Source organism: Nicotiana sylvestris, chromosome 7 (genome assembly GCF_000393655.2).
Source record: "Nicotiana sylvestris chromosome 7, ASM39365v2, whole genome shotgun sequence".
Lineage (NCBI taxonomy): Eukaryota > Viridiplantae > Streptophyta > Magnoliopsida > Solanales > Solanaceae > Nicotiana > Nicotiana sylvestris.
Genome location: NC_091063.1, coordinates 164,056,766 through 164,072,041, shown reverse-complemented (window position 1 = coordinate 164,072,041; position 15,276 = coordinate 164,056,766). Strand labels below are relative to the sequence as shown.

Below are 15,276 nucleotides of genomic sequence, written 5' to 3'. Positions count from 1 at the left end.
CCTCCCCAGAAGGTAATTTTAATGTGGCCGATTTCTTCTCTTTTGCAATTAATTTCGCTACAGCACCCGCTGCTCTAGCTAATTGTTGTTGATGTTGTTATTGTAGAATGTAATCATAATTTACTCAATTATCCAAAAAAAACATGTGAAATATCAAATGTGCTTATGAACAACCAATTAGTGCAAAACGACTTTTGGGGTTTATTAATTTCTTCTTTTCTAGTTTTGGTATCAGTTAGAGCTGTCAAAACGGGCCAGCCCAGCCCAGCCTAGCCCAAGCCTCGTGGGCTTTTAAATTTGGTGGGCTAGGACGGGCTGGCCCACCATATGATTGGGCATTAAAATGGCTAGCCCAACCTAGCCCTAAGAGGTCGGGGATTGGGGCGGGCCGGCCCTTCAACTTTAGAAAAAAGAATTTCTTTAAATCCTTAAATATTTTTTCGTGACGTAGTCGATTAATTATATAAACAACTTCTGTTTGCTTAGAGCGTACAAAAAGCTTGATATTTCACGAGGAATCTCGTAATTGAAATGTAAATTCTCTATATCTCTAGCTCTTCTTTTTTAAAGTTACATGAATATTTTCTTAATACTTTTCTTTCATTTTCCTCAAATTCAGAGATTGCTTCAATAAGTTTATATGCTGAGGTTTTCTAATTTAGGATTAATATCATTTGCCGATTTCATCATTATAGTCCATAAAATTTTTAAAATTCCTGAAATTTGTTATTGGTCAAATTTTTTTGTATGTATTTAAGATTGATCTTTTTCTATACTGAAGAGCAGTTTAAATATTAATAATATATTAAAGTAATCCAAATTGATTATTGGCCGCTCAAAGTAATATTTTCTTTTGAAAAAAAATATTATTATTGACCACCTAAAATTTTTTGAGTTCGTTATTAATTAAGCAAAAGAAAAACTAATTTTGTCGTATTACATGCATGCCAAAAATTTAAATTGTAGTTGATATGGAAGGGTAAATGAGCAATTTAGGGTTAGGCAATGGAGATTATAGTTAATAGTTATTTTAGGTTTATTTTTTTTAAATATTTAATTGTTAATTAATTTGAATTTAATTAAACTTTGGCCCACGAGCCAGCCCAAGCCCAGCCTCGATCAAGCCTCAAAGGCTAGCGGACTAACTTGGATCGGGTTTATTAGCCTCAGTTTTAAATGGACTCAAAAAATCCTAGCCAATTCTACCCAAATAGCAGGCTGGGTTGGACTGGCTTCACGGGCCGGACCCATTTTGACGGCTCTAGTATCAGTCAAACTTGTAGAGCCAAGTTCATCACTACTAAATATAGAATATGCACATTAATCACCTGTCATTTCCCCTTTAAATGCCCTCTTGCATTTTTCTATTCTTTTATCCTTCTTCGTCTTTAATTTAGTAAAAAAAAAAAAAAAAAACAATAATACACGAAAGTGAGCTAATAAGCATGTGACAATAATGTGCCCAAAATGGATAAGGATTTAACTTAGGGCAAAGATTACTTCTAGCTCGCGGTCGAAACTGTTTATATCCGGTAACTGCAAAGTGTATAAATTTTTTATATTTTTTTGTATGTAACATACAAAAATGAATATATATATAAAAATATTTAATTTTTTTTGGAGCCATTATTTTGAGAGCGGCTATACAGTGTCATTTTCCCTTTAACTAAATTATATTCACCGACCTTGTAAATAATTTTGCCACTATCAATATAAGTTAATATATCATCCCAGGTTACCTGCTTTATTTTTTAAATAACTATTTCACTTATCATGCCTGTTATTTTTAGATATCTTTTAGGTGAAATAATACCATAAAAATTCTTTTACGCTGTATAAAAGTTAAACTCAATAAATAATTAGAATGAACAAAATGTACATGATTCTTGTTCCTTAAGATTTTCCCACCTTCAAATGAAGAAATTACATTCACACTTGTTTGTCTATATATAATTCAAACTCTTTCTTTCTTCTTTTAACTACTATTCCCATATAGAAGATGAAGTATCATCCCATGTACTAAAACTATTATTATTATCTTCAGAAAAACACTGAGGATAACATGAACATATGTTTAATCTACAAAGGTACATATGATGTTCCATTTGACTTTGTTCATATGTCCAACTTGGTATCCAATCTGGTAATGTTGTTTCCTTCGACGAGTGATCAATGCTATAATTAGAAACTTCCATTTCAGTTAAAGAATCAGCAGAGGAACAATCATCTTTTCCAAATGATGATTTTAATTCTGAATTAGTACTTGTATTGCTTCCTGAGCATTCTGTAAGACAAAAACAAATATTTATTAGTTAAGGGATATGGATATATAGGGAACATAGAGAGTGAAAAACGACAACTCAGTGCACAAAATATCCCGTATTTATACAGGGTCGGGGGAAGGGTTGTTCCTCAAGGGGGTGTGATGTAGGCAGCCTACCCTAATGCAAGCATCAGTGGCTGATTTCACGGCTCGAACGCGTGACCTATAGGTCACACGGAGACAACTTGACCGTTGCTCCAATGCCCCATTCGGGGAAGGACCGCACTCCAAATGAGTGTGTGATATAGGCAGCCTACCCTGATGCAAGCATCAATGGCTTATTTCACTCCTCGAACACGTGACCTATAGGTCACATGGAGACAACTTGATCGTTGCTCCAATATTTTCCTTCGGGGAAGGGCCGCACTCTAATGGGGGGGTGTGATATAGGCAGCCTACCCTGATGCAAGCATCAGTGACTGATTTCACGGCTCGAACACGTGACCTATAGGCCACACGGAGACAACTTGACTGTTGCTCCAATACTCCCCTTTGGGGAAGGGCAGCATCCCAAAGACGTATGATGTAGACAACGTACCCTGATGCAAGCATCAGTGGCTGATTTCACGGCTTGAAGACTTATATGTCACACGAAAACAATTTAACCATCTCCGCTTCGGAATATATAGAGAGAAATGTGAGAATTATATATTAAGCAGAATATTGAACCTTGTTCATAAATCAGTGCTTTCTTTCTTAAGTGACTTCTCCAATAGTTTTTTATTTCATTATCAGTTCTTCCTGACAATTGTTTAGCAATCTTTGACCACCTGTAATGTTAAAAACACTAAAATTAATAATCAATGTGAAATAGATAAAGGGCATCACATATTACTAGTGTAAAGCATTTTTACAACTTTTTTCTTTAACATAAAATACAAAAGAAGGAAGATTATTTACTTGTTTCCAAACTGTTTCTGAAGTTGAACAATCAAACGTTCTTCATCTTCAGTAATATGGCCATGTTTTAAATTAGGTCTGAGGTAATTCATCCATCTCAATCTGCAGCTTTTTCCACTTCTCCTTAGCCCTGCATGCAACCAAATTTTGTACATTAGTTAAAATACGACGCTTTTTATCAAAGGCGGATGCAATGCAATTCCATCCATCGAGTTGAACTAAATCCAGTATTTTTTAAACGACATACACAAATATGTGAAATAAATCACTAAACTTTCAACAAATACTAGGTTGTGGACTCATATTTTCAAAAGCGCGATGAATTCAGTATAAGAACATAAACAATGAACCAATCAAATATAAATCCTGAATCCGCCTATGAGCTGAATCATATATATACCTGAAGCCTTTGCTAAGGCATCCCAACGACGTTCGCCTAAAATGGCAACAATAGATGCCAGTCTCTCGTCTTCCTCTTCGAACCAAGGTCCCTTTCGTAGTTTTTCTTGTTGCATGGTTAGTTGCAATTGGAAAGCCATGTATTATATGCTATGGTTGTAGAAACTTGAGAAAGTGACACTCCTTATATAGTAAACAAAAATAGGTAATTTGCATATGACAAAAATTGGGGGGTATAAACTAACTAGAAGATCCAACCTGGCAAAGTAGGTGGATAACACTAGTTTGTGGAAACACCACCATTGGCTTTGATACATTCATCCTCTTGAGGATTCTATTAGGTCATCAAAAAGGATTTAATTATTTTGAAAAATTTATATTTTTGGTTGCTTCCAAAAATAATAACCGACAAAATATATATTTTTTGTATACAGTCAGACCTCTCTATAATAGCATCTCCTATATAATAGTCATTCACTATAAAAGCCAAGTTTTTCAATGTCCTCTGTAACAACACTTCACTATAGCAGCAAAAGCAAATGAGACTGTTATAGAGAGGTTTGACTATGTATATGTATTATATACATATTTTATATGCTTTTTGACTAGTGAATGTAATTAGTCTCTGCCGACCGGCTAATTTTGTACTTTGCCCTTTAATATTTCAGTTTCAATTTTGATACCTAATGGGAGTTCTATCTCCCTTTATTGCATCACTAGTTTTGGTATAGTACCCCAAAGGTTCTGTTATAGAACTCCTTAATACCATACAGTTTGTATAAAGAATTTCTCTTATTTCATTAAAATAATGTGGAAACTTGAACTTTGAATATGCATGCGGTCACATTGTAAAGAAAACACAAAGATAAGCATATATAATTAATGCTTTAGAGCATAAGCAGAAATCCAAAAGATGTATCTGCCCAAATCTTTCCTCAAAGCTTTCTGTGGGGGCATTTCAGTTCTTAATGTTTGCAGCTTTGTTTGAGTTGAGACACTTGGACAAGTTGAAACATAGCACTATTGAGAAAGCCTAAATCATTAGGAAGGGCGTGGAAGTCGAGAATTAGGATTGTAGATTAGGAGGTAGTCGATCGTTCTTCTTTTCATTCCTGTAGTCGAAGTAGTAGTCTCGTATTTCCTTGTTTTAGATTTCTATTACTACACGCTATTTCTTTTGCTTCAATTTTCTTAATCTTGGTGCTACTGCTTCTCATGGCTTCTTCACTTCTATATTTCCTTTTCACTATTTCCAGGATTTTGCTTTCCTTGAGCCGATGATCTATCCAAAACAGCCTCTCTGCCTTCACAAGATTGGGGGGGGGGGGTAAGCTCTACGTACACACTACCCTTCCCAGAACTATGATTGAACTGTGATTACCTTGAAACAAGTACTGTGATTGAACAAGGAGGAGCTTCTCTTTTATAACACTTTCAAGAACATCTAATGAATTGAACTTCCTACCTATCATATTCAAGATAACGATCCAGTAGCTGTACAGAATAAAAGAGAGAAAAAAAAAAGGACAACTTCTTTCCAGAAAAGGAAAAACAATATGTTCAGAAGTTTAAGAACAAGAGGCAGAATTGTTCCTTTTGCAAACATTATCTGGAGAAGTACTTTTTCCTTTGGGTTTTGCCCCCTCCATCCAGATTACTACTCACCAATGCCATTGCCTACGGATAAGACGTGTAAAACTGTAAAATAATTGTATAATAATGTAACTTCTAGCTCGAGAGAGTTCATTGCAAAAATAGAAATTTCTCTTAAGAGGAAAATTATAGAACAAATTACACGATACTTCCACAAACCATTCTTGAGCTGCAGCACACGACTAGTGATTATCAAATACATACTTGAGTTACACCCTGCTGCATTGCCTGTCATCATCTTCAAAGAACAAAAAACAGGAGAAAAATGAATACCACTATAACAGGAGCAAGGTTGATGCATGCATCCAGTTTTGAATTTGGCATGTCTAATCCTGCGTTTAATGGAACAGGAATGGCAATCGACATGCCCTTTACCCTCCTTGTGAGGCAGCAGCTGCTAATCTCTTCCATCTCAACTCTCGCTGCTTTTCCAGCTCAGTGGCCCGGGCTGCTTTCTCGGCATACTGTTTTTGGCAATCTTCAAACAGATCAGCGTCCATTTCCAGGAACATTTTGCGGACATTTACTGTCAGCCCATGGACGGCCTGATTCCAATGACTCCTTATATTCTTTTCCAGAGCCTCGAAAATTATTGGTAAAATGACATTCCGATTCTGGGCAATCAGACCCACAATGTGCTCATTATTCCATAAAAATAAGGCTCGTTCTGCAACCTGAAACATAGATGTACTTCAGAGATACCTCAAAGAGATTCAAACTGCCTTTTCATAGTTCTGAGATTCCTCCTCAGTAAAAAAACAAAAAGTAAACAACCTCGGGATTAATCTGTATCCTGCCTTACTACAAAAACATCTTTCAACAAAAAGATGCTGCATATAAACAATTAAGCATAAACACAACTTTATCACCACATATTTCATTGGCAGCAAAGAATTTCAAGCCTATACATGCACATGGTTCTGCTATCCGCTCTCTGATTTCTGGGTCGATTGTACTATTCGGGTAGCCGGATCACAGAAATCTCGAATCTCAGACAAATGCTTTTAAATAAAATTAGATACAAGGTGCCCAAAATGGTTAACAGTGGCATTATTACACAGAAAAGCTCCATCTCTAACAACTACTGGTTGAATTTAAAACTACTTTTTATAGCACTGACATCGGGTCAGCTTCGGTGCACCTCGACTAATCACACCATTGCTATCTCCCGCTAGCACATGTACCTAGTAACTCTATCCACCAAGGCAACGTAGATAGATGAAAAGAATTATCCTACTGTTGCCTCGGCTAGAATTCGAACCCTAATTCCCAGTCACTGAGAGCTAGGAATGTAACTTTTCAGGTAGACAAAAATGAAAAAAGACAGCTGATACCCGAAGCTTAAATGAAGAAAGGACAAGTCAAATCTGTTATTAGCAGTTACACTTCTAAGGAAAAGAAGAAATATAAAATTCTGAGACTGGGATTGAAATAAAGTTCCAAGATGTGACTCAGCCTATACAAGCTCTAATTGCCCACAGAGGTTTCTCTCAACCAGAGGCATTCGGAGGAAAGAAAATTCAACAAACTGGTATTCAGGAAACAGAGCCATGTACACACTCAAAAACAAAACAAGAAGTGTTTGAGGCATTACCATTTATCTTAAGGCCTTAAAACTCTAGTTTAACAATATTCACATCTCTTTAAGGCTTAAATCACAGTTGCTCCCCATGCTCCAAACACTAACTTCAATCCTATAGCTATTATTTTTATTTCTCTCTCCTTTTTTACAACTTTAAGGTGAACTTCATAATTTTTTAGAAAGTATTCACAAGCATAATAAGGTAGTACGCCATTTTCCAGTATATGGCATTTCATACAGATACATTTGTTTATGGAAAACAAATTAATCTGTTTAAAGAGAAAAAAGAATCCATATGACAGAACAAGATGCCCTCACTGCCTCAAGTAACACAATAAGAGGATAAAAAACAAAAAGATACTCTGGACAAGGAATGTGCGTCACTCCCTTCAAAGACAGAAGACCGACTAACGGTATCAGAAACAATCTTTTTCTAGAGTCATTGGTAAACAAAGATTTTATTGTCCGTACCATAACTGGAAGTGTGATCTTGACTAGAAGACAATCTGTGAATATGCCAATACACCATGCAATAGAGAGTGTAGCACTCCTTTCTAGGACCTTAAGGGCCACGAATTTAATGAACAAGTACTCGCTCAAGCTGCTGGATGAGTCATGACACATCTTCAAATGATTACAAACAATTATCCTCCATGAACTCCGACCAAAAGGTCAAAACATAGGAAAACATACATGGGATCCATGCTACATTTGCAATTATACAAAAGCTATGAGAAATAGCAGCACTACACCTGCTAACTTACAGCAAGTCACAGGCTTAAGTCTATGATGAATGGAGACCATGTGAAAGCTTTACTTTGGAAGGAACCGTAACGCAGACAGACAAACACCTATACTGACCCTAAGCTGAACCAAATAAGAGAAGCAAGATTTACAAACATAGAAACTTGTGGCTTCATACAGGGCTTGAATTATCCATTTAACTTTTAAGTGCTAAAAAATACCTGAATTAGGATAATTTTTGTAAATCACTTACTCTTTCTGTATCTTTGGAGTCTCTAACTCTATGCCATCTTTTTTTTTTTTTTGGGTTTCCCACCCGGTGTCCGGTATCCAAATGGGCCCCAACTAATCCAGATTTGCGCGCTCCCTACCAGGATATTTTTCATTCCCAAGGCTCGACATCATACCTATGGTTAAGAGTGAAGAGATTTTATCCACCTCACTACAACCCTTGGTGGCGTCTCTATGCCATCTTGAAAGCTCTTTTAAATAGTATAAGCTCTATTCTATTTGCAATTATACAAAAGCAATGAGAAATAGCAGCACTATACCTGCTAACTTATAGAAAGTCACAGGCTTAAGTCTATTATGAATGGAGACCATGTGAAAGCTTTACTATGGAAGGAACCTTACTTTCCAGAAAAATGGATACAGACAAACGCCTATACTGACCCTTAAGCTGAATCAAATAAGAGAAGCAAGATTTACAAACATAGAGACTTGGGGCTTTAAACAGGGTTTGACTTATCCATTTAAGTGAAGAACAAGGCCTAAATTAGGATGATTTTCATAAATCGCTTACTCTTTCTGTATGATTTGTAGTATCTATGCCATCGTTTCATTTTCTTGGTTTCCCACTCAGTGTTTGGTACCTACCATAGGGGTCCAGACTAATCTGGATTCGTGTCGCGTAAGGCCCATTAAAGGGAGAAGCGCTCCCTAACAGGATTGTTTCCATTCCCAGGGCTCAACTCGAGATCTCTGATTAAGGGGCGAGGGAACTTATCTATCCCATAGCATAAGCTTATTCCCCCCCCCCCCCAAAAAAAAAAACCTCCCTCCACTCAGGAGAAGGCCAGAAGCAAACAAAGAGTGGTCCAAGAGAATAAAGTGTTGCGCCCATTCTTTTCTTTCATAGCGGGACCAAGCGTGTCAAGATATGTAGACAACTTGAGATCATGAGTAGAATCTAAAAGGATAAGAAGATCATCTGGCATGGTACAATCTAGATTACATGAACTTTTTATATAGAATCACCTATTTATGCTAATAACACCAACTGAAACTATAAAATCGGAAAGTAAAAGTTAATGGATAGATGGGTAACTAAACTCCCAACACTGGCCAAACTTAGGATCATCGAAACTAGCTTAATGCAAACTCATATTGCATAAACACCTCGAGACAATGTCTCCCCTCCTTTTACCAAGCCAAAGGTCCCCTTTAAACTGATGAGATTACTTTCTGTCTCCTCTCTTACTAAGTTCAACAATTCAATATAATGGAAAAGAAGATAGATTAAATGGTTTCTACTAGACTACTAATCTCTGCGCCAAAAAACAATGAATTAGCAGGTAACCTATCATCTTCGTTACCAACAAATTCTTTATAAAAAAGATATTTGAGTATAACTTAATTTTCCACAACCTCCTTCCTTGCCAGAGCTTTTATTTCTGTAACTTAAATTTTGAACTCTTTATAACTTCATGATCTGACTCATACCCACACTATTTCTGTGTAACTGGAGTCTCTAGCATATCTGACAACAGCAAGCAACATATTGTCCTGCAACTAAAAGAATGAACCTTCACATTCAAGAGTAGATGAAGAATTTGCACCAACCAAAAGTGGTGAAAGAGCAACAACTCCATAGACTTTTTCTTTTGTGGGTAAAGATGGTAAACAAGATCTTACTATGCAATGAAGTGCTTTCAGTGCTTTGACTCCAACGGCTAAGGAAATAAGTAGTTCAATCTCTTACTCCGTCTTCAGTTTTCAGATAGGCATTATATCCGTCAAAAGCAGGAATCTACTTATGACCAAACACAAGAATTAAGCTCAGAAAACTGTTATGCTCACACTCAAAAAACAACGATAAGTGATCTTTTTTATATTGGAATATTGTTGGCATTAAGATGGTTCCATGTTTCCTTTATGACATTAGCTATGAAAAGAGTATGACTATAGTGGTGATAAATTCCTAATTGTGAGAGTAAGATAAATTATCTGGACAACCTAAAAGGCACACCAAGATAGTTAATTTGAGATAAGCATAGTATGTCTAATCATAGGGGATGATAATCTAATAGGTGATGTGATGGGACCTCTCAATAGGACGGTACTTGGTTTTGATAAAATATATAGCATCGCAATATAATACAGAAGCAAAAACAAAAGAGTAGATCAAATCAAGGATGGGAGGTGACCCTAAGAAGAAGCAAAAAACTGCAATGATTAAGGAATTGGAGAGGAAGCGTAATTGTTTCAAAATTTGGGAACCGACTAAAACAAAGATTCTTTCAAGATATGGGAGGTTTCAAGGCCCGTCTATGGGACCTGATTCAACTAGATGGTCCCTAATGCATAGTTGACACAAGTTCCTGGCTACATCATTAACTTCTTTCTTTTTCTGGCCATGATAAATGATGTGGAGTAGTTATGTTGCATAAAAAGTAGCACATTTTTGTTGGTCAATCAATTGAAAGTTGTTTCGACCCAACATAATTTGCAGTGAAGGGGTGTGAACATCTCTAAGATAGATGCTTTTTTTAATAACCATGGTGTCGCGGCCAGCTTTTGCGCACCTCGATTAATTCCACGGGATACCTGCTACCTCCCACCAGCAATAGGTACCAGGTAACTTTGCGCACCTCTACAATAGGATGTTTATTGTGAGAAAGAGATGCAGAAGACACCAATGATCTCTTTCTGCATTGCCCTATTGTTTCCCAAATATGGAATCAGTTCTTTTGCATCCTTGGAATTAAACGGGTCATGCCAAAACTTTCCAAAGCTATTGTTGTGCTGGACAACGGGCCTAGCAACAGTAGAAGAAGGACATGGAACACCATCCCTACCCGTGGTTGGTCGGTGGTCTGGAAGGATAAGAATAAATGATTTGAAAGGAAAAGGAAAAAAAGATGCTTTGAAAGCATATTACTTAGATTTTAACTCTGGGCTCAAATCCAAAGGTATTCTCTCTAGGATTTTGGTGCAAATGAAAAATATTTATGGTGTTCACAATCTGATAGAGTTCCTCAGTTCCTTCCAGGATTAGACAGGTTGATCAAGCAGTTGAGCTTTTTCTAATCTTACACTGTAAATAGCTAGTGCTGCAATATAATCTTATTTATATATCAAAAAAATCACAAGGCAGCAACTTGGACTACTAATCACATTTAAGTGTGGAAATTTAATATCCCCTTGTGGGTTCTTATAAACGATATAAAAGAAATCACTCAAGGAAATATGAATTCCTAACCACTTTAAAGAAAGTTGAATTTGCTTCTACTAGATTTATAGTATTTCCTCCATCTCTTCTGAACAAGGTTGATGCCAAGGGATTAAAGTGATAACCATTACATACCGAAGCACTCAACTATTCATAAGAGTTGATGAGACTAAAGCACCTTTTAGATTTAGGAGCTTCACAGAATTCTAACGGGAAGTTGTCAACACATAACTAAGGTAAATTCTGAAGGATAAAAGGAGCAAAGTGAGTCAGTTAACATATATGCTACCTTTTCAACAAAAAAAAAGGGTGAGTCAGTTAATGCAAATGCACCTATAAAAAGCCGGAACGTTTATCCCGCTCATACACTTCCTATGGAGAATGATGGTCAAGTGAGAGCTCTATATTTGGATAGCTATGATAAGTATAAAATAGCCAAACTTCCATACACTTGTTACTGTCAATTGTATGACCCCCTCCCCCTCCCCTTTATCTAGTAAGCATTGTCGATTGTATGCCCCTTGGTGCATGACAAAATGAGGATAAGACTAGATGTAACAAGGACTATAGTTACCGGAAGCTAGAAAAGATAAGGTAACAAAATTCCATCTATCTCACTCGGAGAATAAGACTATGGTGAAGAGAAAAAAATGTTACAAGAGACTCCCTACCAATAAAAATTGCAATAAGCTCCACATATAACAGCATAAAGTAACTTGAGAAACACTCGCAATAGAGAAATTGCCTACAAATATAAAAAAGGAAGTAGCTTATATTATAGTTATGCGTGAGATAGCAACTAACTTGAAAAGTTAGTAACTTTGGCAGGCAAGAGTTTTCATCTAAGAACCATCTTCTTCATTTTCTTTCACCAAGATCATACGTAGGCAGATGATCTTTTGAAAATGACACACCTAAAGATTGTTGTCAAAGGTTTGTCTAAAGCGCGCTTAAGCCCTAAAGCTAGGTGCAAAACAAACTGAGCATTTCACCTCGCTTAGTCGACGCTCTACTGCAGTCACCAAGGCGCTAAGGCGTAAACTTCATTGCAAATAGAAGTTGTTTTAAAGAGATGATGCTAAACAATAAAAAATTCACTTAATTGTACTTTTTAACATCCTTTGTCCATATAATTGCTATTTATGGTCATAATTATTGTTCTCGATTTTCATTTTTCTCCTTCATTTGCGTCTTTATTAAAGTCCACGCCTTATTTGAGCTTTACGTTTAAAGCTCCAACATACCTCATTGATATTTTGCACCTTTCGCCTTCAAAAAGGTTGCACCTAAAAGAGAAAATGAGAAAAGAGAGAAAAGGAACCACCTTTTGCTATCTTACCAATCAAAGACAAAAAATATAATCAAGAAATTTTCTATTTTTCTAAAGTTAATATAATCTACAAAGCAAATGTACCCAGCAACCGTTTCTCTAAAGTAAAATATGTTGAGAAAAGTTCAGTACACAAGCAGTATACAATAGTAGGGAATCCAGACAAAAGTATGATTCGATAATAGTACCAATCATGACTGGGTATGTTGTTGTAACAAAGGAAATTAAAAAAAAAAAAAAAAGCCATAAAAGAGTTACTAAATGCATACACTAAATTAACAACCAAGGAATAAGGTAAATGGTGGCAATTAATGATTTTGAAGTTTCTCCTGACCTGGAAGTGCGGGCTGTTAAGGCAACGAGCAATCTGTCGAAAAAGAGGAACCATGCAGCGCTGAAATTCAGCAGCTTGCGTGGCTTCCAGCACTTCTTCGAGTTCCCCAAGAAAGAGAACTTCCTTTTGGCAATTAGTGACAGGCCAGTACTTCAACAAACCCCTTATAACTGTATCAGCCAACTTGTAATCCTTCTCCACGAACTGAACAATACAATACGACAGCTGCTGATGATACATTGCAATCGGTTTCGGCTTGTGAAGCGGTATGAGAGCTCGAACAAGGAAAAGCTTATGTTCCTCTTTCATTGGCAACGCGAAACCATTTATAATACTCCCTAAAATCTCCAAAAGCTCACCTATCCCACTGTGCCTCTCCGTCTCATATATAAACCTATAAAAGATATTATTAATCGCCTTCCTTATAAACGGCCTATGCACCATAAACTTCCCATATATCCGATGAAGTATCGTTTTCAAATACTCTCTCTCCCTCGGGTCCTCCGACTCAAACAAATCCAATAACTTCAACACGAACGAATGATCAATAAACCTCTTAGCCACCTTAGTATCAGTATCCGACGAAACTATATACCTCAATAACAACTCGTATACCAACTGTAAATGTGGCCAAGATGGCTCGAGATACTGTTCTTCCTCCTCAGGTTCCACATTTTCCGACCCTGTATTCTCATGGGACGCAGGAGGCAAGCACCGGAATATATTAAGAGGTATCATTTTCTTCACCATTTCTTCTTGATTAGTTTCAGTGATTTTGATAGCACCAGACTGAATGCAATCCACAAGTTCAACTAGGGTTTGTCGTTTGATCTCTTTTTCCCTAACGAATTTCATAGTATCGTTGAAATCAAATTGGTAGCAACAAACCTGAAGTTTCCTTAAGAACAAATTCTGCCGTTCAGCCATTGGCACGTCCTTCAACAATGGAAGGTTCTCGATTGTTCCCGGCGCTGGAACTGCCGCCGCCGACGACGACATCACCGTCTGCTGCGTCGAATTGTTCATCATTCCGGCGCCAGTTCCGGTGCCTCTAGAAGCGTGGTTCACCACTACATTGGATGTTGAAACCGACCCGGAGCTCCGATTACCCGACCCAAAATCCGACGGGTCCGATTTCGGCACCTTCTTGTGCCCTCGCTTTATAATCTTATTCAACATACTCCTTCCTTTTTCTCTCCTCCAATCAATATGGAAAAAAAATAACCCTAAATTTTTACGTTATTAGCATATCAAACATGAAAATGAAAAACATATTTTCCTTTTTCCTCAGATCAACTATAATTTAGAGCACTTGATTTTTTTTGCAATGTGCTAATTATTATTCTTTTTTTTTAAAATGCGGATCTACATAAAGAATTGTAGAGCGAGGAGAAATTGAATAGGTGGATAGGAGGGGCGATTAAACGGCGTCCGAGGGAGGAAGTTGATCGGACGGAAATGGATATTCCGGCGATCAATCGGAGAGAATGGAGGGAGAGATGTAAATAGAGAGAATAAAGAGATATTGGAGAAGAAGAGAGAGAGAGAGAGAAAGTGACGAAAGTGGAGATAAGTTAAAATGGAGGGACTAAAAGAATGATTGCAAAATGTGCTTTCTTTTGAATTTACCTTGATTTTTTTTTTTCTTCGGTTTTATTTCCTTTCTTGTTCATATATTTTTTTATTTGGTTTTCCTCCTGCTTCCGCTGTCCGCTATCCGCACCGAAACCGATCATATTAATTTTCGTCACGTAGGATCCCATTTGAAGTGCTCAAACCTCAAACATCTGATCAAAAAAAGAGCAGCTTATGTGTTCATCACATCCTTTGGTGGTTCCCTCAAAAGATTTATTAATTAGACCATATTTTCTTACCATTTTTTGCCTCACGAGGAGTTATGTTAGTTCAAAACCAAGTTCAAAAAGAATTCTTTTTCGTTTTTCTTTTAAACATTCAATTTCTTTACATCAAATAATATAAAATTAAAGCAAAAAATTAAAAATAAAATAGTTTCTTGTTTGGGGAGTTTATTATGTAATTATAATTTAAGTGACGAAACTTAGAAAATCATACATTACAATGTGATCTGGGATTTCGATTTGCTACAAGCTCTTAAAGATGGAGTGTTAAACCAAATAAGTATACCATTAAGGTACAATAACACCTAATATATCAACATATATGAAAATATCATGGTAATATTAATAGTCTATTTGACCAACTTCTTTTTGGCTAAAAATATTTTTTTTGTGGCCGAAAGCACTTTTTTGTAAAATTAAAATGTTTGGTGAAGCTTTTAGAGGGGAAAAATTATTTTTGAATATAAGCAGAAGTAACTTTTGAGAAGTAAAAAAAATAGTTTTTTTCCAAAAAGTATTTTTAATAAAAATACACTTAAAATTTCTTTTTAAAAGGTTAGTCAAACACTAATTATTGCTCAAAATTGTCTCTCACTAAAATTATTGTTTAAAAGTACTTTAAGAAATAAGCTGATTTTAGAAGTTTGGTCAAACATTAGTTATTGCTCAGAAGTTTCGGGTTTTTCAGGTTTTTTTCCGGT

At 36.4% G+C, this 15,276-nt stretch overlaps 1 protein-coding gene across 1 annotated transcript; it reads right to left on the bottom strand.

Moving 5' to 3' along the window:
* Window positions 1-5,315: 5,315 nt before the first annotated feature.
* LOC104239433 (serine/threonine protein phosphatase 2A 57 kDa regulatory subunit B' beta isoform-like) lies at window positions 5,316-14,304 on the bottom strand. Its single transcript, XM_009794060.2, has 2 exons — window positions 12,717-14,304; window positions 5,316-5,949 (listed from the first exon to the last, which is right to left on the bottom strand). Exons 1-2 carry the CDS (start codon window positions 13,893-13,895, stop codon window positions 5,647-5,649), a joined length of 1,482 nt encoding a protein of 493 aa, XP_009792362.1. The 5' UTR covers window positions 13,896-14,304; the 3' UTR covers window positions 5,316-5,646.
* Window positions 14,305-15,276: the final 972 nt, after the last annotated feature.